The 24,920-nt window shown below is 38.7% G+C and overlaps 1 protein-coding gene across 1 annotated transcript in view; it reads left to right on the forward strand.

Moving 5' to 3' along the window:
• The window catches only part of LOC126455722 (dynein axonemal heavy chain 3), a 1,249,696-nt gene that overhangs the window by 498,140 nt on the left and 726,636 nt on the right, over positions 1-24,920 (forward strand). Inside the window, exons 27-28 of the mRNA XM_050091491.1 lie at positions 13,866-14,059; positions 14,261-14,389. Of these exons, the coding sequence (XP_049947448.1) occupies positions 13,866-14,059; positions 14,261-14,389 (323 nt within the window). The remainder of the gene's footprint in view (positions 1-13,865; positions 14,060-14,260; positions 14,390-24,920) is intronic.

A 24,920-nucleotide genomic window follows, 5' to 3' on the forward strand; every position in this document is an offset into this window, starting at 1 on the left:
GAGATTGGCTTTTGATACCTCATCCAGATTAAAGACAAAAGTTTATCTAGCAAAATCAGATTGAGTGTATTTTGAAAGCACATGTATGAAAACAAGGAGGTTGCAACATTGTCACATTGTACTGTGCATTGGAATATAGAGAAGAATGTGTAACACCCCGCACTACTGTACCAACCATCATAACTCACTGAATGAGGAGATTGCTGGGACATCAAACCCACATCCACCATGGAGCTGTGGTTCGAATCCTCATCAGATTCCTTTTTTATATTTTAAATGTCTATTCCCTATCAAGTGAAGTGGTGCAGTATTTGGCACACTGGACTCACATTCGGGAGGATGACATTTCAAACTGGCATCCTGATTTAGATTTTCTGTGATTTCCCTAGATTTGTTGAAGCAAATGCTGGGATGGTTCCTTTGAAAGGGCATGGCTGATTTCTTTCCCTATCCTTCCCTCATCTAATGGGATCGATCCATTAAACTGTATATATGTGTCTATTAACTACGCAGTGCATACCATAACTGGTCCTGTCAAGTTCATGTAGGACAGCTTCCTCATGGAGTGGTGCGTATGCTGCATTGTACCCTCAAAGGCACCACCTCGATAAAAATGTTTTTTGTCACCTTGGCAATGCCTTTGGAAATCTGGTAATCTTTGTCCACAAGTAATGGACAGAGGTTGTCCTAGGACTAGACATTCTCCATAAACAGATGGCATGGTTCTGGAAACTATTCACCAGTCACCTTGCCAAATTAGCCATGATTTTGCAAGGCAGTTCCAGATATCTCAAAGATTGCTTGTTAAGTGTTACTCAGTAAAGGACTGATCTGTATCGTTATATGCTAACTCAACACTAGTGGCCAGAGGATCGAATCAATAAGTACCATTTTATGAATGACTTTTGTGCTACTTGGAAGAAAACAAACATTTCTTAAGTAATGTGATGTGGGCTGGAATTTTCATCCTATGCAACAGCCATTATTGGTCAGAATAACACAACCCACATATAACTCATAAAAATGACTTTTAGGCACACTTTGGAGTAAACCTGTGGGCTGGAATAATGGGAAGAGTGCTTTTGGGCATTGCTGGACAAGTTGAATGCACCCTGTTATCATATGTTTATTTGCAGTTCTTTGCCTGACTTATTCAAAAATGTTCCACGTGATGTTCAGTGACAGCTATGGTTTCAGCATGATGGTGCACCATCACACTTCAGAATTTATGAGTGTAACCATTTAAATGAAGCATTTTCTGGTAAATGGATTGGTCATGAAGGTCCAATGTTCTAGCCTCCATGTTCCTCAGACCTTAACGCAATATCTTTTTGTTTGAGGAGGCACTTAAAGGACCAAATTTATAGTACTCCACTTACGATGTACATGACCTAATAACTCGCTTGCATGCTGCTTTGGCAATTGTGGAAGCAGGTGTTTTGCCCATGGCTCAGCAAAGTATGATCTGGTGAGTGGAAAAGTGTTTGCAAATGCGAGGTGGTTGCTTTGAACGTCTTCTCTAAAGTGAACGTTGCTTGTATGTTGAATAGTGGCATATGTGGATGGGAAAATAGTGGAAACTGATTAATAGTTGCTGCTTGAATAATTGAAAAAAAAAAAGAGTGGAAAGAATAGTTGAAAGAAATTGGAAGGCAATTTATATATCTGTACACATACCCTGGGTGAACTTTAACTGGTACCAATATCGACAGACCTTTAATGTCAATACATTTAAGATCAATATTCATAATTTGAGTTATGTACTTCTTCACATTAATTTCATTGTTCATAGTCCTGATTATGGCAATTCCGATGCAGGATTGCTCCTCCACTGTGCTTGCAAACTCCTCTTGTCTGCTTCAAACCTCCTGATGCTGGATCTCAGTGCTGGCCAAACGATGAATAGATAGGTGTAGTTGTCATGAAGGTACAGATAAACTTTTCTTTCCGAATAACTTTTTATAACACTTTTTAATGTACAGTTGAAATGCACATTTTAAAACAATACTGGTACAACAGATCTAATCATACCTCTGCCTGCTACCACTTATAGAAATAAACGGGTGCAGATACAGGAATTAATAAATTAGAGAGCATATTTCTTCCTCCTTTTTTTCATTCCGACGTATCAGTACATTATTCTTCCCACAAAACAACTTGTTAATTTATCTTTGTCGTGGTCTGTAAGTCATTCAGCTTACATGTATCAAAAGGTAAGAACAAAAAAAGAGAGAAAAAAAATATGTTTCATCAGAATGTGTTTGCACCAGCTCTGTGAACGTAAGCATGGACATGAAATGTACAGAATTGAAATTTTGGTGTAGTGTAATATACAAGCTAGCGTAACTGACCTATTGTGTTTTTTGTACATCCTTGGATACAGATAATGTTACAGTATCCACTGTTATTTTCTGTTGTCTTTATTTGTATCATGGATGAAACAATGTGATTGTTTATGTCTGTAAGAAGTGCATGTTATGTCTACATGTTTTAAGTCAAGGTAAGAAAGAAATCTACAAGATATCACATTGTGGAGGTGTAATTTGGATGCAATTTCCTGCTTTAATTGGAAGTGTAGGGTGAGGAGTGGCTCTTGATCATCGGCAAGTCTGCATATCCGTTCCCCAGGTGGCGTTGCCTTGTCTCACTAAGCTAACGGGACAGCTCTGGCACAGCACAATGTTTTTACTACCTGTTCTGGGCCATACCACATGCATTTAGAGCATTGCCAGAACATCATTTTTTACACTGGATTTCTATTAAACCTATCGGCAGGACTAGGTTTTGCTACATGCACTTTTGTTTTGGATGAGGAGTCACATACCAGCTTCCAAGTGCCTCATTTTTTATTCACCCTGCATTTCTGGAAAAATTCAGATGCACTAATGACACTGAAAGGAAGTTGATTTTACTAACTGAGTCTAAGAGGATTGCTAATAAACATGATAGCCTCCAGTTATGCCAAAAGTTATAGATATGCATCCACAAAGTAAGTTTTGGGAAAATACTGGCCATCTGCCAATTTTGCCACTAGTTCTTCATTGTGAGCAGTTGCAAATGAATTGATGACAAATTAAGCATTTACAGTTCACTTGACATCACTACAAATACATAGTTCATCATTTGGTTATGTAATTATTATCAAAATCATAGTGTACTGACTGTATCGTACAAGTATTAAAATCTACTCACCATATAGCGGAGATGCTGAGTCGCAATAGGCACAATAAAAAGATTCACACAATCATAGCTTTCGGCCATTAAGGCCTTTCTCAGAGAGCTGAAACTGTTGCCAAAAGCTATGATTGTGTGAATCTTTTTATGGTGCCTATCGCAGCTCAGCATCTCTGGTATATGCAGAGTAGCAACTTTCCTTCTCTCATATTGTTACATTCCATCCTGGATTTTCCATTGTTTGAAGTATTAAAATATGTGAATTTTTGAGATAGTCCAATTTCTTCTTTATGTTAATGTGTAAAGCAAAACTTTTGTGTGGCTGATTGTTTTAATGAAATGTATGCTACTTAGTTGTTGGTATAGGCTAACCATATTTCAAAGAGAGGTGAGAATGTGTAACACAAGACATCCAGATCTGACAGAGGGGACCATACATAAGTCCATTTCCACATTGTCATACATTTGAAAGCCAAAAGATTGGAGAACATCTAAACCAAATGTATGTTGTGTCTGATGCAAAGAGACAATGAAGAATGAGAGAGGTTGAGGTGACTTCACATACAGCTCAGATCAATACCTGTTGTTTACAGCTACACAGTGGCTGTTTATTTGAGAGTAGGTGAATCTATTTTTGCTGATTAAAAACTCGTTACCAGCAATGTCAACCTGAAGTAGCACACAGTTTCAATTGATGATAATCTGAATAAGAACTACGTGCAACTGCACCGTGTAGGGATTAACGTGCAGCAGCAATATATTTGTCACGGTGGTCTAGTCCCTAGCTGCAGAGGTGGTTGACTTCAGCGCACAATAGTGAATAGTGGCGAGGGGCGGGGGTCTAAAATGTAATATATATATTGCAAACTGAATTAAAATTTGCTGCTTAAATAATTAAAAGGAAGATTTTTAAGAGTGATTGAAAGAAATTGGAAGGTACGCCTGTCCTGAGTGAAACATTCCTAAATTTACATACATCCTTTTCTTGTTACCGCTATTGTGTATGGCCATCTGTGGCCACTGATGGTGAGTTATCGGTCTTCTTGTGGTGTTGTACACTGTGGACGTCTTGTACTGTAGTGCCTGGACACGTTTCCTGTCTGCTGGAATCATTTCCATAATTTTGAGATCTCACTTTGTGGCACACAGAGGGCCTGTGCTACGACCTGCTGTGTTTGACCAGCCTCCAGTCACCTTAGTATTCTGCCCCTCATAATGTCATCAATATGTGTTCTTTGAGCCATTTTCAACACACAGTACTCTGACATGCACCAACACACCTCTGTGTATGTGGATTGCTTCCAGTGCCACCGCTTGATGACCGCAGGTCAAATGCACCGCATGGTCATACCCCAAGGTGATTTAAACCTTCTAACTGCCCACCAGAGCATTGTATCACCACGTATCAGCATTATCCTTAATTTATGAACATGAGTGTGTTTCACCTCGTTGCTCCCAGTTATTCAGGAGGGATACCAGCCATACATCCGACATCCGCCGACAAGGTAAAGTTTCTTGCCACTTGTACGACGTTGTCGAGCACAGAAAATTCATGTTTATAACATTGTTGAGCACAGAAAATACATGTTTTTACTACATTGTCAAGCACAGGAAACTTATGTCACGTGGAGTATTGCCCTTTTTTATTTTATTTTTTTAATAGTTCATCATGCACACACCCACATATCTCACATGCACACTTAAAAATTTGCAGGCAGGTTTAGTATGTTTTTGCGATTTGTTTTTGAGCATCTTTCTTACCATTGCATTACATTAAGTTTTTGTAGTGTCCTTTCTTCATACTATGCACATAACAACAACAAAAAACTACAAAAGTAAATTTAACCTATTCATTTGTTGACATGCCATTATCGTTGCTTATATACAATTCAGTCTGATTGTTATTTTGCTTAGTACATTTTGTTAAATTATAATTTCGTTACATTGCTCAATTCCAATTATATGGGTACACTGTTTGCTCTCATTTGTTTTTTCATTCTGTACATAGCATTCATACAACAATAGATTCTTTTTTCCTTTATGGCATAAATTGACATTCATTTCATTTCAATTTACTGTGACTTCTTGTCATAGCATACTTATCAAGTTCAAAGAAATAAAGAAGTAAATAATAGTTGTTACAACAGATTCTACTCACTGCTTAAATAACTAGGCATGGCCTCGCCTCTCTAGTATTCACCAGGAAGAATCTACACTCTACAGGGTTGAGGAAATTTCACGAAAAGGCATTTATGTGTGCAGTTATGCCTCTTTACTACATTTAACTGTGATTCCCAGAACAGAAATAATTTGTTGTTTATAAACATAAAAGAAACCTGATGAAACCAATCATACCGAATACTTATTCAGTGTTTAAAGTGCACCTCAATATTTACTTGTTATGTTCATCGTATAAAGGATAACTATTCCATATGCCGAGGTATACAGAGATGTATCATCAATACATGTACAATGAGCATAAAATAGTGTTTATATAACATGCAAAAACAGTTCAGTGTTTGACACTTTTGTGAGTAGTCGACGCGCGCAGTAGTTACATTTCGACCACTTTATTATTTCATAGTGCTCCAGATTAGTTCAGCATCATGATATGCGACGTACTGCAACTGTATTCTTCTACACATATTTTCATACTATCACATTCATACATACCATAAACTTACAACTCTGTTTACTTGCAGCGTGGCCCTTTCTTATGTTTATATGCTCGACAAGCATTCACCTTTCGTCAGGTTTAGGACTTATCAATGCATCGTTCCCTGGAAGAAAAAACTTAATACTAACTTAAAACTAAATCTTCATAGCTAAGTTCAAATGGCTCTGAGCACTATGGGACTCAACTGCTGAGGTCATTAGTCCCCTCCATAGCTAAGTGTACACTGGCTTGATGGTCACTAATACCTCTTTCATATATTCGACCATGTATTCATTCACTTCAGTGTGCAGTGGTGACATCACAAAACTTGTACTTACCATATAAATCTGAAAGATAAGGTGTATTATAGGCATGATGCGACCTCTTATTTAGTTTGCCATTCATATTGTACTCGCTTGTTTACCTGCAGCAGAGGTTTTATGGTCCCTTAATTATAATTAGTGTGTGTTCTTTCAATACTTAAATTTGTAAATATATAGATATAATGTACGTAGTATTGTAACTTCTGTAAATATCTCGTAGTTTAAAATTCCCTTTCCGTGTGTACAGTCACTTAGCTTATCTTTCTTTGTGTGTATTGTGTAGATAGTCGTAGTTGTAGTATATATTCTCCCTTAATTTTCTATGTCCCAGTTTATGCAATACGCCTAGAAATACTAGTGCAGGGAGTAGCTCATAGGGGGTGTTTGTTTTGGGTGCTCCATCACTTTCAGCTGTGTCTGTCTGGCGCGCACGTGCTTGTGGTTTGTTGACTAGCTTTCTCCCCAATGCGCATGCGCTGCATCACTCTGTTACTACTAACGTCATAGCGAGTTGTGTATTACAGTGCGCGCTACCATGCATATCGGTATCAAAAGTTCATTTATTCATTTACAACATAAAAGTAAAATTCTTCCTTGTTACGTCCTCTTATCTTATCATTTATACATTTGACATAAGAAGAAGCTAAACAGAATTTTTCCTTGCCAACTAACAACAGAAATTCTGGAATGGGATTTTCCAGTATCCTAAATTTAATATTACTTTTCATATGTGCAACTTAGAGGGTATACAGCCCTTCTTCAATATATAAACGTTCTCGAGTCTTTGTGTGGGTAAAGGCCCTTGTCTTTACCTGTGTTCGCATGTGCCAATCTGTATGCTCCTGGGAAGGGGATTTTGGTAATTATGTATGGTCCGGTGCATAGTAATTGCTACTTACAGGTAAGTTTTCCAGTTTTTGCGGAATTGGGATGTTTTCTAAGTAACACCTTTGGTCCTATGTAAAATTGTGTTGTACATTTCAGGTATCTGTCATAAATTCCTTTCCTATAATTAGCTCAGGTTTCAAGGTTGATTACTACTTGTCGTATTTTATCATCCAGTGATAATTCCAGTATCGCTATCTTAGTAGATTCATCTATTTGTTTGCAATTGAACGTAAGCTTATTTGGTGTAAATCCAGTTGATGTATGGGGAAGGTTATTAACAACTTGTAAGAAAGGAGTGACATATTCAATCCACTTGGTATGCTTAGAAGTTATACAAACCTGGTGAATTTCTTAAACACCCTTTCTGTGGGGGAAACTTGGGGATGAAAATTTGATAGTAAATGATTTGGTTGGAATCTACAAACTCTTTCCATTTGCATCCCACAAAATACGAGATATTATCCGTTAACATAACTTATGGGTTTCCTACTCTTGCAAAATAATCCTCTTTAATTCATCTTATAATTGAATTGGCTGTAACTTTCTGTATAGCATACAGTGCAAATATCATACAGGCCTACTATATATTTTACTCCCCCTTTGCCTCTGGGATAGGGTCCAGCCATATCTAATGACAGCTTTTGTAGAGGTTTCTTAGCCACAATGGGATGTAGTTCTATCTATTTGGAAATGTTAGAATGTTTTGCTTTCTGGCAAACAATAGACTTTCTTAACACATGTTGCACTCTTCGTCTAAGGTGGGGGAAATAGCAATATTTAGCTATTTTATCAGAGAATTTTGCAGTGCCATAATGGCCCCAAAGATTGTATGTGTATAAGATAAAATTATCCACATATTCCTCTGGCAAACACACGCATCATTGTTCTAGTTTGGGAGGTTTCCTGTGGAACAGAACACCTTTGTGAATAGTAATAAACCTTTTTAATTTTCCATCGCCGTTATGTGTAAGTTATACTGTTACCTTGCTCCAGAGTGTGTCTTCCTGCTGTAACTGCTCTATATGTTTACACAAGTGGACATAGTATAGTCTGAGTGTTTTGTCCACCATCAACATAGATCTTATTTCACCTTCCTACTCCAAAAGATTGTTGAAGTCCTCTAAGCCTTGTGGTAGTCTGAAAGAACATCAGCTATTACGTTTTGATTTCCTTTTATGTATAGGATTTCAAAATTGAATTCTTAAAGATACAAATCCCATCTTGCTATCCGTCGGTGTAGCAACTTACAACTTAACAAAAATGACAGGGAGTGATGGTCACAGTACACTTTTGTGTGTTTATCCCAAAGGGAGTATTCAAACTTTTTAAATGACCAAATTACGGCCAAACCCTCTAACTCCGTGACGAATAAAAACGTTCAGCTTCAGGTAAGGTGCGACTGGTGAAGCTAATTACTTTAGGGATGATATTTCCTTCTTCTTCTACCATTTTAAAAAGGCGTGCACCCAGGCTATGAGAAGACGTGTCGGTGCATAAACAAAAATCTTTTTTCATGTCTGGTTGAGATAAAATATTAGCATTTAATAAGGATCACTTATTGTTTTCGAAATTGGTCTGACATTGCTTGTTCCTTACCCAAGGTCTGTTTTTCCAGAGAAGAATGAGTAAAGGATCACTGTTCATAAGTTGGTGGGGGATGAATTTCCTGAAAAATGACACTAAGCCTAAGTATGCCTTTAATTATTTCTTGTTTTCCGGAAAAATCCTTAATAATACATTATCTTTTTTTCAAATACACGTACATAAGCAAGTATCAGTTCCCTAAGCTCCGCTTGCTGTTCTTTAGACAAGCACTTTGATTCACTTACCTTTCTGCTTATTGTATCGATTTTTATTTCTTCTGCTGATGACTGTTAGTTACTGTATGTATTGACAAACACAACTATGGGATTTTCCAATTGAACTTCAAGGTTGTGAGTAACTTCAGTTTTACATCTGATCATGCCTTTTACAAATAATTGGTTATTTACAGTGAAATGACATTGCCCTTTTCATATATCAATTTGCACTTGGTATGTCCTAAAGGTATCCATACCAATTAAACACTCAACTATTAATTTCTCTACTATCATAAATTTTCATTTTACAGGAAACTGTCCTATTATATGGGAATTAAGGCTTGTTTCTTGTCTCCTTTCGATTTCTGGCCAGTGGCAGTCTGTACCTTGCAATTTTACACTGACAGTGTAGGCATAAATCCCCGTTTCTTCAATTCTTGAAAGAAGCCTTGTGACATCAAATTAGTCAAGCACAATGGGTACATCAAGGTCAGATATTTTTCTTTAATAGTAACTTGTACCTTGTCCTCTGTCAATTTTTTTTGCATATCCTCATTACCTTGATATAGATCATCTCTCACATCATTACCATGATTGTATCTGATAAAGCAAGTCTTGATCAAGCTCATGCCCCCACTCTCATCCGAGATCACAGAATGGGGTCCTACTGACACCAGTTCAAGTTTTCCATTGTCGTTATGGCATTGATTTCTAGGTTACGCCAATTACTGTCCTGAGAGGCTCTCGACTGAATTTCTCTTTGCCTCTGCATGTTATTCAGCATATGTATGTTACTTTCATGGCCGAATTCTGTTGTCTGTGGGTTATACGGTCGTCAGTTATTGTTTTGGGTTTGCCAAGCGATCAGCTGATTATTGCCGGTAGCTTATGTTTGTAAATATTGTACAGGCTGGCCATAAACCACTTGCCCATTGTAATTGTTTTTCCTAAATTTTTGCCCTTTTCTTTCATATCCACCTTTGTATTTACAGCTTTCTCCATTGTCATTGTGATTACCATTACCATTACCATAGGTCTGTGTGGGGTAAGTTTGCCATCCATGTGGTACTACGAATCTATTGTTTACTTGTTGGTCCGTAAATCTCTGTGTCTCAATTGATGTATTAACAGGCTTCTGTTGTACGGGTCTCTCTTCATATATTAACTCTATTGAGTCCAGTACAGATAGAAAGTATTCTTTATCGTGTTCAGAGATAGTAATGAGTTTTTTTCCAAGTGTGAGCAGGAAGACGGCTGTTTAAAATTTTCAGCACGTCTACTTGAGATACCAGGTTAATCCAGTATCTGGTTTTATTCAAATATTTTCAAAATAGCCCCTTAGGCTTCCATACTTGCTGTTGAAGGGAGCACCAGCCCCAGCCAGCATCGCGGCTTCATCTATTTCAGTTATTTCTTTTACATCTGCACATAACTTATTTCTCTGTTTTTTGGCAAATTCTGACTCTAAACTTAAATGATCTACTCTTGGACTCAACTTGTGTATTTCTGTAGGTAGGTTTTTGCATAAGTCTAGCAGCTCGTTGACTGCGTTCATCACATTTTTTACTGTTGCATTCATTTTTAATTCTGTCTCCTGAATTTGAGAAATGCTTCACTAAGGTTTTGTTTCCCAGCTTCAAGTTTTTCCTGTTTATAGTCTATGGATGTTACCTTCTCCGCTAACAAATTTATATTGCGGGACGTGTCGGTAATTATTTCTCGTTTTAGTTGTTTACCGAGCTCTGTGAACTTACCGGATAATTTGTCAGGTAATTCAGTGCATATAGCTTTGCTTGCCTCACTGAACTGTTGACTAATTCTCTTCTTGAAATCGTTAAATGCCTGAGTTTGCTGTGCAAACTGTTTTGTTATTAGTTGCATGAGCTGTGTCGAAGTGTGTGTCTCTCTAGTATTTGCATTGCTTTTGTGAACTGTTTAATGTGTTTGCATTCATGACGTCTTAAGCAAATAATCAAAGGAATTTTCGCTGTCGCGTGCTTCAGTTTCACTATTTGAAAAAATGTTTTCCATTGAGACCTGAGAAATTGCCTCATTGAGCACCATAAACGTGGCATCATGACTAGTCATATTACCAGCGTTTTCATTTTTTAATAATGGGATGCCATCCTGGTTGTTTTGGTATTCATCTGCCTGTTCATGAGTTGGCGCATTACCTTCAACTGTTGCCAAGCTCGGATTTGCATTTTGTAATAAATTTTCAACAATGGCCATTTCCTTTGACTCCATTGTGAACAGTGTTTAACAAAATTATGAAAAGAAAAAATTTTAAACATGAAATTTTGTTTGTATTGGTATCTTTCAATTAAAGCATATTCATGTGCATTTTCATTAATGAACCTAAATATTCTCTGATACAGTCCTATTGATACAGTCTTACAGAATTTGAAAGATCAAACAATGGAAAATCCAGGATGGAATGTAACAGTGTAATGGAATGTAATATGAAAGAATTATTTTGCACCTTAATGTGGACTTATACAGATTTTCGTCTTTTATAGAGAAATGCACTTTCCTTGAAGGATATTTGGAAGTAAAAGAGACTATCTACTGCGAGAGAGATGGTGCCAATTGTGGCCTTATATGCATACAGCGTAGCAGCGTCCTACCTTAACGGCTGAAAAGCATATTCCCGGCACGTCTCATTTGTAGGCAGTATTCAATTTTTAATTTGCTCCTTCAAGTTGTTAATAGTTACAATCTCATGGACATGTAATAAATGCAACAAAGGTCTCTTTAGTTTCTTGAAATGATAAAATGGATTATTTATTAAAAAAAAATCTTTTTCTCAACAATTGAAAGGTCTATTCATACCTCACTCGGTGCCGTACTTTGAATGGTCGCCATTGAATAATGGCGGGGAATGTTATATATGTATTGGAAACTGAATAAAAATTTGCTGCTTAAATAAATAAAAGGAATGTTTTTAAAGAATGATTGAAGAAAAAATGGAAGGTACGCCCATCCTGAGTGAGCTTTAACTGGCTCTAATATAAACAGACCTGCAATATTCAATACATATATTCAGCATTTAACATTCCTAAATTTACGTACATCATTTTCTTGTTACCACTATTGTGCATGGAGACTGGTATGACAATACTGGTTCCGGATCGCCCCTCCTCTGCTCATGTGAATTCTTCTTGTTAGTTTCGATCCTCTTGATGCAGGATTCTCGGCACGTCACAGAGAGATGAACTGACAGATGTCATCGAAAATATGAATAAACTCTGCTATCTTGATAACACTTTTTAATGTACAGTTGGAATACACATTTTTTAACAATATCAACTCGACAGAACTCGCAATACATCTGCCTTCTATCACTTGTTGTGACGAACAGACTTTCTATCAATATTAACTTGGTTGAGCTCGTAATACATCCACCTGCTATCTCATATAGACACAGACAGACAAACCTAAAGCAATTAAAAAATTCAAGAGCATCTCTTTGTGGGATGACGTAAAGAGCTTGTCTTACTAGAATTTTGCTCACTGCTTTTGAAAAAAATCACAATATTTAAAACCATGCCATACTTGGACTTGTTTGTACAGGAATGTGTAGTGTAATGATAACAAAAGTGTTTTATTTGGCTGTTATATTTTCAATGTCATCGCTTACTTCAGTGTCCTCTCCTTTAAATTAAACCCGTCCATTTGTCTTGTATCTGCTTTAGTCTGTTAAATTAGAGTTTTCTCCACAATACTGTGCAGTGCTAGTCCCTGCAATAACTGTCTTTTAACAGCCACTGCTATATCTCCAGTGTCTTTTTTTTTCTGTAGTTGAGACATGATCTAACATGAACTGCCATTATTACAAAATTATTCCTCCTTAAAATCCAGTGTTTCCTGTTATCCAGTACCACACCTCAATAAGGTAACAGGTACATGTGCTACGCAGGTGGTTTTCATTTGGCATCTTCTTTGTGAATTTTCCTGTTTTGTATTGTTTGTCTGATAGAGGAAAGGCAGGTGTTCCTCCTCACCCACACAGTGGCTTCTCACCTGCGCCTGGGCTGCTCATATGTGCAGGTGTTTCTTTAGAGATGACATTGCGTGTTCTTCAAACATGCTATGTCTGGAACTGGAGATTTTATAGGTGTTACATCTCAATAGCAGTTCCTCAGGAATGGAATTTTGTATTTTAAGTGCAGCTAACACTAATCTTCACCTGGAGCAAAATAGATGAACAAATCTCTATGTAAAGATTGGGCAAACATTCATTTATAGTTATTGTTATTGCAATGAAAATCATGTTTCTGACATAAGCCTTTAAGGTCCGCTGCCCATATGGCATAAGATTAAGAAGATTTCTTATGATGCTGAAAGAATTGGTGCCTAGCAGCAGCTACATGACGCTTATGTTCATAATATGATGATGAATTTCTATAGATTTGATTTAAATGCAAAGTTCTAGTTTCTACTAGAGGATATACTTTTTGTAATAACAGGAAGATAATGAATATTATTAGTAAGCATCACAAAATTGGAAATATGACATACCTTGTAATGGAGAAGTAGTCACTTTTGATAGTGACCCAAATCTTCTTATTCTGAATGTATGTTCATCTGAGTACCATGACCATGTCCAGTCCAAGCACTTGCAAATTGAATCCTCTGTTTATCACTTTCGAGTTGTACCTATGGGCAACTCCTAATAGCTTATAATCACAAAGCACAAAAGACAAATGTTACACACTACACTTTTTTATGGAGTTTGACACCATATATTGTATAATTTTGTTCATTGTGTGTGTGTGTGTGTGTGTGTGTGTGTGTGTGTGTGTATGTGTGTGTGTGTGTGTGTGTGTGTGTGTGTACATGTGTGCGTGGGCGTGCAAAACTCTCATTATGTAAAGTATATCATGGTAATTAGAATCTGGATATTTAAAGAATCCACATACCTCATGATATTTTGTGTATTTACCACAAGTGTAAATAATCAGTTTTGATCTGATGGATGTAATCATTCTCTTGCAATTAAAAAATGTGTTTCCTTCTCAAAAGGGTTTGGCACAAGCAGGAGCATGGGCATGTTTTGATGAATTCAACCGTATAGAACTGGAGGTGTTGTCTGTTGTGGCTCAGCAGATTCACAGCATTCAAATGGCAATTACTCAGAAGGTAGAGCGTTTTATATTTGAAGGATCTGAACTTTCCTTGGATCCAACATGTTCCATTTTTATAACAATGAATCCAGGGTAAGTAACTCTAAGTTGAATGGCTAACTGTAAATAAATGTGCCTTGATACATTACATGTTACATTTACAAAACTTACATATTGTCATCATCCTTTAAAGGAAATCGCAATTTAACAATGCAGATGCTCTATTTTCAACATACTGATAGCATCATTGCTGCAATCCATTTGAGTCTTCTGTATGATGCTAAAACTTTGCAGGTATGCAGGACGCCAGGAGCTACCAGACAATCTCAAAGTTTTGTTCCGGACAGTTGCCATGATGGTGCCTGATTATGCTATGATTGGTGAAATCTCATTATATTCCACAGGATTTGTGGATGCCAGAAGGTAATTGATGTGTGACCGTATATGAAGATATTCCGAGAATAAAATTTTCACTCTGCAGTTGAGTGCACACTGATATGAAACTTCCTGGCAGATTAAAACTGTGTGCCAGACAGAGACTCAGACTCAGGACCTTTGCCTTTCGCGGGAAAGTGCTCTGCTGACTGAGCTACCAAAGCACGACTCGGAGCCTGTCCCCACAGCTTTAAATCTGCCAGTATGAAGATTTCTTGTTATGAATTTGTTTTAGTGATTGATTCTTTGAAACTGGAATTAAAAATGTCATGTATATTTGTTTAACCCCTTAACATAAAACCCTGAGTTATCTCATTTTTATTACTTTGACACAACTTTACAATAGCAAGTGTACTCTGGCAACTTAAGAACAGACCTTCGAATTCATTCTCACAAATAAATTCCATGCTGCTTTCCATGATGTTACTGTCATCCTGACTGAAGGCCAGCTACACAGTGCTGTTCACATTAAACCTACTAACAAACAACAGTACTTACATTTTGACAGCTGCCATCCAGTCCATGTCAAACATTCCCTCTCATACAGCCTTGGCATTTGAGGCAAACATATTTCTTGAGATTCAGACCCTTTACAGCAACACACCTCTATTCTCACATCAGACTTCACAGGTTGTAATTACCCCACCAACCCAGTTCAAAAACATATTTCCCGGGCCTTCTTGTCCAATCCTGGTACTGTTGATCCCTCCAAAAAAGCACTTACAGGTTTGCCACAGGTTCTGGAAATCAGGGAATGTCAAACATGTTAGGGAAATATCAGGGAAACTGGGAGAAAAAAACACTGGAAAAATCTCATTTTTGTGTCAGTAGATTAAATGGTTTCTTTATTGAGGCGTAATGCATCATCGTTGGTTGGGTGCAACTGAGTACATGCACCGCTTCCCTACTCCCTCATTTCTAATGCTTCTCCCCTTCCTCCCACTCCCCTCAGGTTGCAGTTAGTGCTGCCACCACTTCTTGCTGCTAGCCTATGTGCTACCGACAAGAGGCAGGGAGGCATGAGGAGCAGTTTGTTTGGATCTGGTTCTCAGAGGATGTAAACGCAGTGGCCGGAGACTGCGGTCATGTGTGCAGGAGTTGTGTCTGAGTGATTGTGTGAATGTGTGTGTGCTCTCATTTTACTGACAAAGACTATGACCAAAAATTTAGTTTTGAGAGTGTGATTGTCTTTTCTGTATGCCTGTCTGCAGCTCAGCCACCATCTGTATGGTGACTTGCTACCTGTCCTCATCATTATTGATTCTCAGAGTATTTGCACAAATTATCTGTTGCATGGATTGATCACCGTGGTCTAATTTGAACAAAGTTCTGTCTGTGACACGTGAATAGCTGGTCACACAAGTGGATTACCGTGATGAACCAAAACCGCAGGCCACTTTTTGTGCATATCTCTAATTGACCGGACCCCGCAATCTGAAGCCCACTGTTTTCCAGTAATGTGCAGGTCCTGCTCGTCGGATTTAGTCTCATTGATCTGCCCACAGGCCATGTCTGATTGTGTGTGGTGTCGTGTGATGGATTTGCACGGTTTATGCAGGGACCCAAGACTGTGATGCTCCTAGGCAGGCCAGAGACTACGAGCAATGGATGTCAAAAGTTGCAACTGTCTCACTGCAAGTGCATTGTACAGTGTGGTGGTTTGTAGACATGTTATTTGTTCTAGTACATTCTGGCACTTCAAAAGTAATTTGTAGGTTAGAAAGTATGGATGAAATCAAACTATGGAAACTCCAGGATGGAATGTAACAATACCAGGAAGAGAAGGAAAGTTGCTACTCATCATATGGGGAGATGCCGAGTCACGATAGGCACAATAAAAAAATTCACACAATCATAGCTTTTGGCCATTAAGGCGTTTGTCAGCAGTAGACACACATACACTCATGCACACACACACACTCAAGCAAACACAACTTGCACACATGTCTGCAGCAGTCCCAGAGTGTGGTTTCAGTTCCCTGGGACATGTGTGCAAGTTGCGTTTGTGTGTGTGTGTGTGTGTGTGTGTGTGTGTGTGTGTGTCTACTGCTGACAAAAGTCTTAATGGCTTGTGCCTATCCCGACTCAGCATCTCCGCTATATGGTGAGTAGCAACTTTCGTTCTCTAGAAAGTATGGATGCTAAGAAGAATAAAATGGTGTCCATCACTAGCAGTTTGTACACTATGTACTCATATATTTCTTGAAAGAAAAATCACATAATATCTCTAAAACAACAAATATAACACAGTGGGTAATAACTGACAATAACATACATAGTAGAACCAACATTTTATTGGCGTTCACCTACACTATTGGTTTACACAATTCTTCCCAGCCTTATACACTTCCTTCAAGAGAAATCAGTGAAGGTATTTTAAATCTGTCTTGCAACTCCAACGAAATGCATATTTTTGTCACGAATGTGTTTTGTTTCCTCAGTGGTCTTAATGAAACATATATACCATATGCCTTGCTTTCTCCATCTAAAAACAGTTTGTTACAAAAGATGTTGATGTTAGTTCTTAAGGAAATGCCTTCCGCTTGCAGGTGTGTTGGTATGTTGATAGAGACACTAAAAACACACAAAAACACACACACAAATTTCAAGCTTTCGCAACCCAATGTTGCTTCATGAGGAAAGAGGGAAGGGGAGGGAAAGATGAAAGGATGTGGGATTTAAGGGAGAGGGTAAGGAGTCATTCCAATCCCACGAGCGGAAAGACTTACCTTAGGGCGAAAAAAGCACAGGTATACACTAGCACACACACACACACACACACACACACATACACATACACACACACACACACACACACACACACACACACACACACACACACACACACACACACACACACACACACATATCCATCCGCACATATACAGACATAGTGTATACCTGTCCTTTTTCACTTGGGGAAACTTGTGGCAACACTGATTTACGAGTATACCAGTTGGCATTCATTATTATCCCAGTCTTGAATGTATTAATGAGCTTCTTCGACAAGGCCAGGACCTCCTAAAATCATGTTGTGGTGTCACCGCCAGACACCACACTTGCTAGGTGGTAGCCTTTAAATCGGCCGCGGTCCGGTAGTATACATCGGACCCGCGTGTCGCCACTGTCAGTGATTGCAGACCGAGCGCCGCCACACGGCAGGTCTAGAGAGACGTCCTAGCACTCGCCCCAGTTGTACAGCTGACTTTGCTAGCGATGGTTCACTGACAAATTACGCTCTCATTTGCCGAGACGATAGTTAGCATAGCCTTCAGCTACGTCAATTGCTACGACCTAGCAAGGCGCCATTATCATTTGCTATTTATCTTGTGATGCATGTACCGTCATACCGATGTTCACCAGTTATGGATTAAAGTTAAGTATTCCAACAGCTACGTACTTTATTTGCTAGACTCAAATCCTTTAACTGTTCCAGACCTCACGCCAGCCTGCGTGAGCTTAAACGCGTGCCTTTCGGCTTCACCTCCTAGTGGCTTGGCTGTCTTGCCAAGTCACAACACATGTCTTGATATTTTGCCCACCATACCTAGAATAGCTTTTCATCGCCCTCCAAATTTCTGCAATATCCTTGGCAGACCCTATATTCCTTATGCACTGATCTCCCTACTCTATTGCTCCTGCACCTATGACCATCCCTCCTGCAGACTTAATGCACCCTCCTACTACCTATATCAGCCCTGTAGTTGGCAAAATATGTACTATCAAAAGCAGAGGCACATGTGAAATTACATGTCATACACCAGCTGTTATGTAAATTCTGTTCAGGTTTTTACATCAGTATGACTACCAACAAGTTGTCAGTTAGGATGAAAGAACATAGGAAGAAGGTGTGTACTGGCAACACACAATATCCTGTGGCACAGTTGCAGAGCATGTACTACAGCATGACGTGGTGCCTGTTTCACCACATATCCCTGTGAATTCTTCCCCCAGACTCCAGTTTCTCAGAACTCTGCAGATGGAAACTGGCACTACATGTTTTTCATTCTTGTCATCCACCTGGCCTTAATTTATGTTAATTTTGTTGATCGGAACACTTCTTCACAGTAACTATACCTTCCTTCACTCCATTTTAGTTTTCTACTTTTTTCATTTTCTGACCTGTCTATCTTCTGCCATCCCCCATCCACCCTCTATCACATACAATGCACTTACCTTTTCACTCTTATTAACTTGTGCACGATATTTTAGCAGTAATGTCTGTCTTGCACATTACCCTATCTTCCATGTTTAAGCTCTCAGGTTAACAAATCTTATCCTGTGCTATCCCCAGCAATCAGTCTTTCCTTCTCATTCCATCTGGTAAGTCTCACCTGACCCAGGTTCTGAGTGACTTTTCTGAACTCTATCCCTTTTTTCAAACCTCACCAATCCTTTTCCTTCAGGCCTCTTCCTTCCTCTTGAACCATTCTAGCACTTCAGTAAAATTTTGCTAACTTGTTAATTGGATCAGTACTATGCCTGTTCAATAAATGACACACCCTTGCCATTATGGAAGTCTGTAAATGTTATTGAAGTGGAAGACCCACAAAAATGGTATCAGAGCATGAATGTTCAAACTTAGTACCCTTGCCACTGGAGCTCTGGGCAGGGGATGCTCGCATTTAATTCACAGGGGCATAATCGTTCACAGCAGTGCCCTCATGCTACAGTGGTGGCTGTAAGAAACGCAATGGGATAATTGATGGCATGTGTATTTGAAAGTGTGGCTGGCACCACAGAAGTTACAGGTGGCAAGCTACTGCCCTCCAACCATACGATGTCCTGTAATTACAGACTTACAAATAGCCTGATGCCTGAGATATCAGTCATAACTCAATGAAGACACCCAGCTACCAGAGTCGAGAAGAGCACACACAGGTTCATGATTAATAATTGCACAAGCATAAAGCAGGGGATGCAAACTAGCCACATTTAGGTGATTACTGGGGTAAAGACTAGATGGAGTGCCTCAGTGTCTTGACTCCTCTGGCGTCAGCTGTTTTGTGCTAATTTAGATTTTTGCCTGTGCTCCCCACAATGGAAACTGCATCCTTTATTGTGACGACATTACTAGTAAGAATAGTCTTATCACACAGAGGACGCCCAGCTTTACTAACATGTTCACATCTAGCATTGGGTCAAGCATTTTGTATGACATCAGAAATCAGCTGCACTAAAACTGGATACATGGTAGGCCTTTCTGGAAACAAAACCCATGAGCAATCCTCTGGATTGACGCTCTGCGCAATGGATAACTATTACTTGTGCCTCCGAAAGTTGCATATTGAATACTAGGGCAGCAGTACGCACTTCCCACATGTAATCAGTAAGGGGTTACCCAATGGACCGTAGCTCACGCAACTCACCCTTGAAAGTCAGGACACTACTCACGATTTTATCTTATCGGCCCTTGCACAAAGGGTAGATGATTTAAAACACCAAATTCCAAGTAACATTGAGACTATGGCCTGCCCCTCTAAGTTTATAGAGAACCACAAAAATTTCACCAACAGGTTAAGCAGATCTGTGACGAGGTAATTTATGCCCTTAATTAAGAAACATGTTGGAAAGTTGGGCAAAACATGCTGCCTCATTAGGCATATTTTGTTCAACAGGACTGGTAATTTCCCTTGCACATTCCTCTGCATACATCTCTGCAGGGCCACTCCCCTCATTCTCTCAGGCTCCTTGGTCCAATTCTAAGACACTTAGCTTTCTTCGCATGGACACTACTGTGACGGGTAATTCATCTAGTTTAGCCTTTGAGGGAACATCAGAAACTACAGACCTCAGCTCCTCCACTCGGCTAGACAAACATGCAGTCTGCACCTGCAAGCAATAAATTTGCACATGAGAGGGAGTAGTATCAAATAAGAATTGTGCATTCTTGTCTAAATCACCAGTAGAGTGGAGAAACTCGCTGTTATGAAATGAATATGGCTTATATGCTCCTCTATGACATACATGTGAAGCATGACTGCTTCACAGAGATGTGCACATAACTCACTGATATCACTATCTTTGCTTTGACTCCGTAGTTGCAACTTGTAATTAAGCTGCTCCTTCTCAAGGGTCCCCACTGTAATGTTGCACAGGGTGAATGACGTTCAGTGAAAGGAGGGTAAGGGTAGTACATAACCATGCTCTAGCTACCAGACTTGACACAGGAAACAACAGCTCATATCTTAGTAAGTATTCTTTAAAACAATTTATTAAGTAACAAGAGAAGGCTCAACTAAAAAATACATCAAAAATTAAACTTGAGCTATCGCCCTTTAGAAAGGTGTTGAACTTGAAACACCAGAAGCGAAACAATTTAGATGTTCTTTCAAGTTTTTTGCAAAAATTACAATTTATCAAAACGTAAAATATTAATAATTTACATTGGAAGTCATGCTAAGACAAATCATAACTGCAAAACTACAATAAAGTAATATAGCGGCCCAACATCAAGTCAGGGCACAAACCTGCAGATGACACAACAGAACCGAGATGTAGACAGTGGGACCCAGACATCCAGCACCAACAAGCCAATAGAGGATAGGTAATGCACTAAGACATGTACAGAAAAGCTATATTAAGCAGTGAACAGATTAAATAAAACCAAAGTCTTTGCCCTGGCTCTAAACAAAGTCCAATAATTAATATTTAACTTAAGATTAAAGTGCAGTGAATGTTAATTCACTTGGTGATGCTAATTAAAGTTAACAGGTTCAATTAAGATAGACGCTTAAAGCTGGAATTGCCTCTGGCCAAGGATCAAAATTACTAGTATCTCGAATGAAGAACCTGTACCACCAAGAACTTAACAAATGCAGGAGCTTCCTTTGATCTAACATTCACAACCCAATATATACCAATGGTCTATTATTAGTGTAATGATCAAATCAGAGGTTTTTGAGAACTTCAGTTTTCCTCATGGAATTGTTCTTAATGTAGTTTTCGTATAATTTAACAGAGGCAAGTGTCGTTTAAGTATCATATAATGAATTCCAATCAGATACCACAACAGCCTAAATAAAGTGGATCTCTTTTCTAAAGGCTGACATAGTGACAAGATGTGATTTAGATTTAGGCGCAGGTCTCTAGGCCATAAAATTAATTCACCAGGGCATCCAAAAATATTTAAAACCATTTCTGTAAAAATAAGCCAGTTTCCTCAGAGGAGAGACTGGAGCATGTGCCACAAAACCATTCAAGATCACATTAAATGAAATGGAGAGCATAGCAGAACAAAAAATTGAAAAACGAAAAAGAACAGGCTGTGGAGGTAAGTTGCTGGACAACGTACATTTGATGCTCATCATACTTGTACGGAAGCAGAACTAGGATCTTTCCATGACTGAGCAACCAGAAGAAGGTGTCAATTTATGCCTGGCAAAATCCTGTAATGAAGGCATTCCGGTCATCTAGCGGAGAAAAGGACACAAATGAGGTACTTCATCAAATTGTGCCAAAATCTCTGAAAGGAACTTGAGTACTGTGTGAACAAGTACAGCTAGGACAGGATTAGGCTGCCCCAGTAGGGCACATCAACAGCTACACCACCCTCTACAGAGAATGCTGACCAACAACACTCACATCACAAAAATGGTGCACTGGCAGTACTGACTAATCACTCTCCAGAAAGACCATACTTTCCACCGGACACATCGTAACCCCCAGTTCTGACTATTCCTCTCCTTTTGACATAAACCAGTTCCTCTCTTGCACCAGAGAGAAAACCAAACACACTCTTACAGGCAAAGACGGTGCTCAACTTGCCAGATGCGAGCTATCATATTCGGCACATGGGTTACGAGCACTCTGCAGCAGTAGTGTACGGAACTCTCGAGGGCATTTCTACGCTGACATTGCTCATTAGTAATGAAAGAGAAATACCATAGCCACATTTTAAAAGTATTTTCTATTCAGGCGACTAGCTTCAATGCTATATTTGCATCATCTTGAGGTACTACTATAAATCAAATAAGTACTTCCAGTCACTGACTCATGGATCATAGGACCCATAGAACAACTAATTGCTGTGGACCACTATTTGCGAGGAATTTATATTCCAAATGTGTAGTCATCCATACAGTAACTGGATGCTGTGGACTGCTATTCGTCAGGAGCGGTGCCTGAAGAATCTAGTTTCTCTGCCCATTCAATCTAAGACGAGCGGAGTATTCCAGTCGTGTCCTTGCATGTGAAGATGCTTTGTAGAGGGGATGAGGTTGGATTTATTTGTCATCTGACATCCTCTTGCACTACTCTGCTTAATGAGAAGGTGGCATTGAAAAGTTCACAATTTGGGGAGCTTTTTAAAAACCACCTTCCCAGCACAGTGCCTGCCTGGACAGCACGATGTGTCACTTCCTTGTCATGCTGTCCAGGCGGGTGCCGTGGTTGCTGGTCCTATGCTCCCGTGCATTTGTTAAACATGAGCACGGCTCCCCATAACTGGCTGGCTCGACCACCACACAGCAATGCTTTTATAATTTCTTGGTGGCAACTGAGGATGAAGCTAAGACTTCAAAACTGGTCGTGTAATAAAGTAAGAAATTACTGGCAGCTAAAGCAAGTTTTTTTTGCTCAATAAATAAATGCTTCTTTAAGACAAGAACTATGTGATCAAAGACTTAAGTTAGATTCAGTAAATACACAACTGAACATTAAGTTAGATGCTCAGAGTGAAATTTTAAGTAGCCAAAGTAAAACCTTGAACAGTCAGGCAGCTAATATAGTTTTGTTAAAGACTGAATTTGACTCTTTAAATAACAAGGTAGAAAATCTGAAATTGGATTTAAAGTGTGAAGTCACCAGTTCGTTGAATACTCATGTTGAACAACTATTTACTGAGTTTTACCAAAGACAGGATGAGAAATTTCAGGCTTTAACTAAAAAATTAGAATTTGACATTGAAGATAAAAGTAATAATGTAGAAATGGGACTTGTGAAAAAATTTGGATCATTTCAAAACGTATACAATGTTACATTTGATGTGGTAAAGCAAAGGTTGAATGCCTTAAAAGACAGTGTAGAAAGACAGGATAAGGTGATCCCTATTGTCCAGTCACAGATTGCAGGTGTCAGCACTCGCATGGATAACATAGAAAGAAATGTTAAAGAAAAATTAGACATGTCAGATATAATAAAGAATGAAAATCTGGAGGAACAGGTAGAGGAGATAATAAATAGAAAAGTTGCTGCATAAGTAAACTCTGGCAATGTGTGTACAAAGCTATCCTATGAACGTGATGACACTAAGAGAAATGTTGATGAGTTATGGAAAGAATTCAAACTTGTCCAGGACAGATTAGAACATAGAATGAATTTTACTTAATGTCATGCCTCCTAGTAAAATGGTAATTGTTTTGCTGTGGGGAGACTTTCACATAACATTTAACGAGAAGTATTGGTCCGTAAGCAATCAAATGTGGTTAATGTCAGATCCATGGGATCCGGCGGAGTCTCATCTGTTCCCCAGGGATGATAACATTCTGTGTTAATGAACAAAGTGACGACCATCGGGTCCTGAGTTGTTTTTGGTGTTACTTCCACATTAGTTTCCTTACACCGAATTCAATTCAAATTTTCAACTATTCTGTAATCTGTTAATAACTTCTTAAACTATCCTGTCATGTTAGTATTTAAGTGACTGAATATGGCTAAAAGATTGTGACTAATTTAAGAGAATCACAAATAACAGTGATCTCTAAACATAAAATGGAACGAACAGAATAATATTCTGATAGAAGGTATAATATGATGGTACTATGTAATATGATGGTACTATGTAAACAGAGTGACGTTAAGACGGGATGAACAGAATAGAATATTATATTTAAGAATAATATAATATGAGGTGACTAATGAAATAACCATCTTATGTTGTTGTTGTTGTGGTCTTCAGTCCTGAGACTGGTTTGATGCAACCATCTTATAGTAGTGTATAATTTTCTATTTCTATAGAACATTTATACCTTTCATGAGATGTGATGTAGATGGGAGGGTTTGTATCAATCTTGAAAGGGGTGGGTAGTGTAGGTAAAGGCATGACTAACACTACACGCACACATCACAGCTTTCAGATGACCCTCGCAAACAAGTGTGACTGTTCTTCACTATTTGCCATTCCATAGGTGTTGTAAGATTTTTCTTCAGAGGCTTTAAAGGTGAAGGTGAGAATGTCTGTTCTGCAGGAGACATTTAACATCATACCTCCTCCGGCTTATCACTCAAGTATTGGTAAAGTAGGGATCCTGGGGAAGCAGGATGGGATGGGTTTTCCAGTCTTTGGGGCTGTCTTCTTTTTCTCCTTTGATCTTAGAAAACATTTCTACTTTTTCCTTTCTTACTTCTCATCTGAGTACCAGTCTATATTTCTCTCTTTCCATATGCATATACTTCTATCGCTGAAGTCCTTCTCATTCTCTGTGGTTTCCTATAACCTTCAACTTATTTCAAATAAGTAGGCTGAAGAATCAGGCAGCATGAACACACATTGACGTACACACAAAATTACGCTTCGACA

The sequence above is a fragment of the Schistocerca serialis genome, chromosome 2 (genome assembly GCF_023864345.2).
Source record: "Schistocerca serialis cubense isolate TAMUIC-IGC-003099 chromosome 2, iqSchSeri2.2, whole genome shotgun sequence".
NCBI lineage: Eukaryota > Metazoa > Arthropoda > Insecta > Orthoptera > Acrididae > Schistocerca > Schistocerca serialis.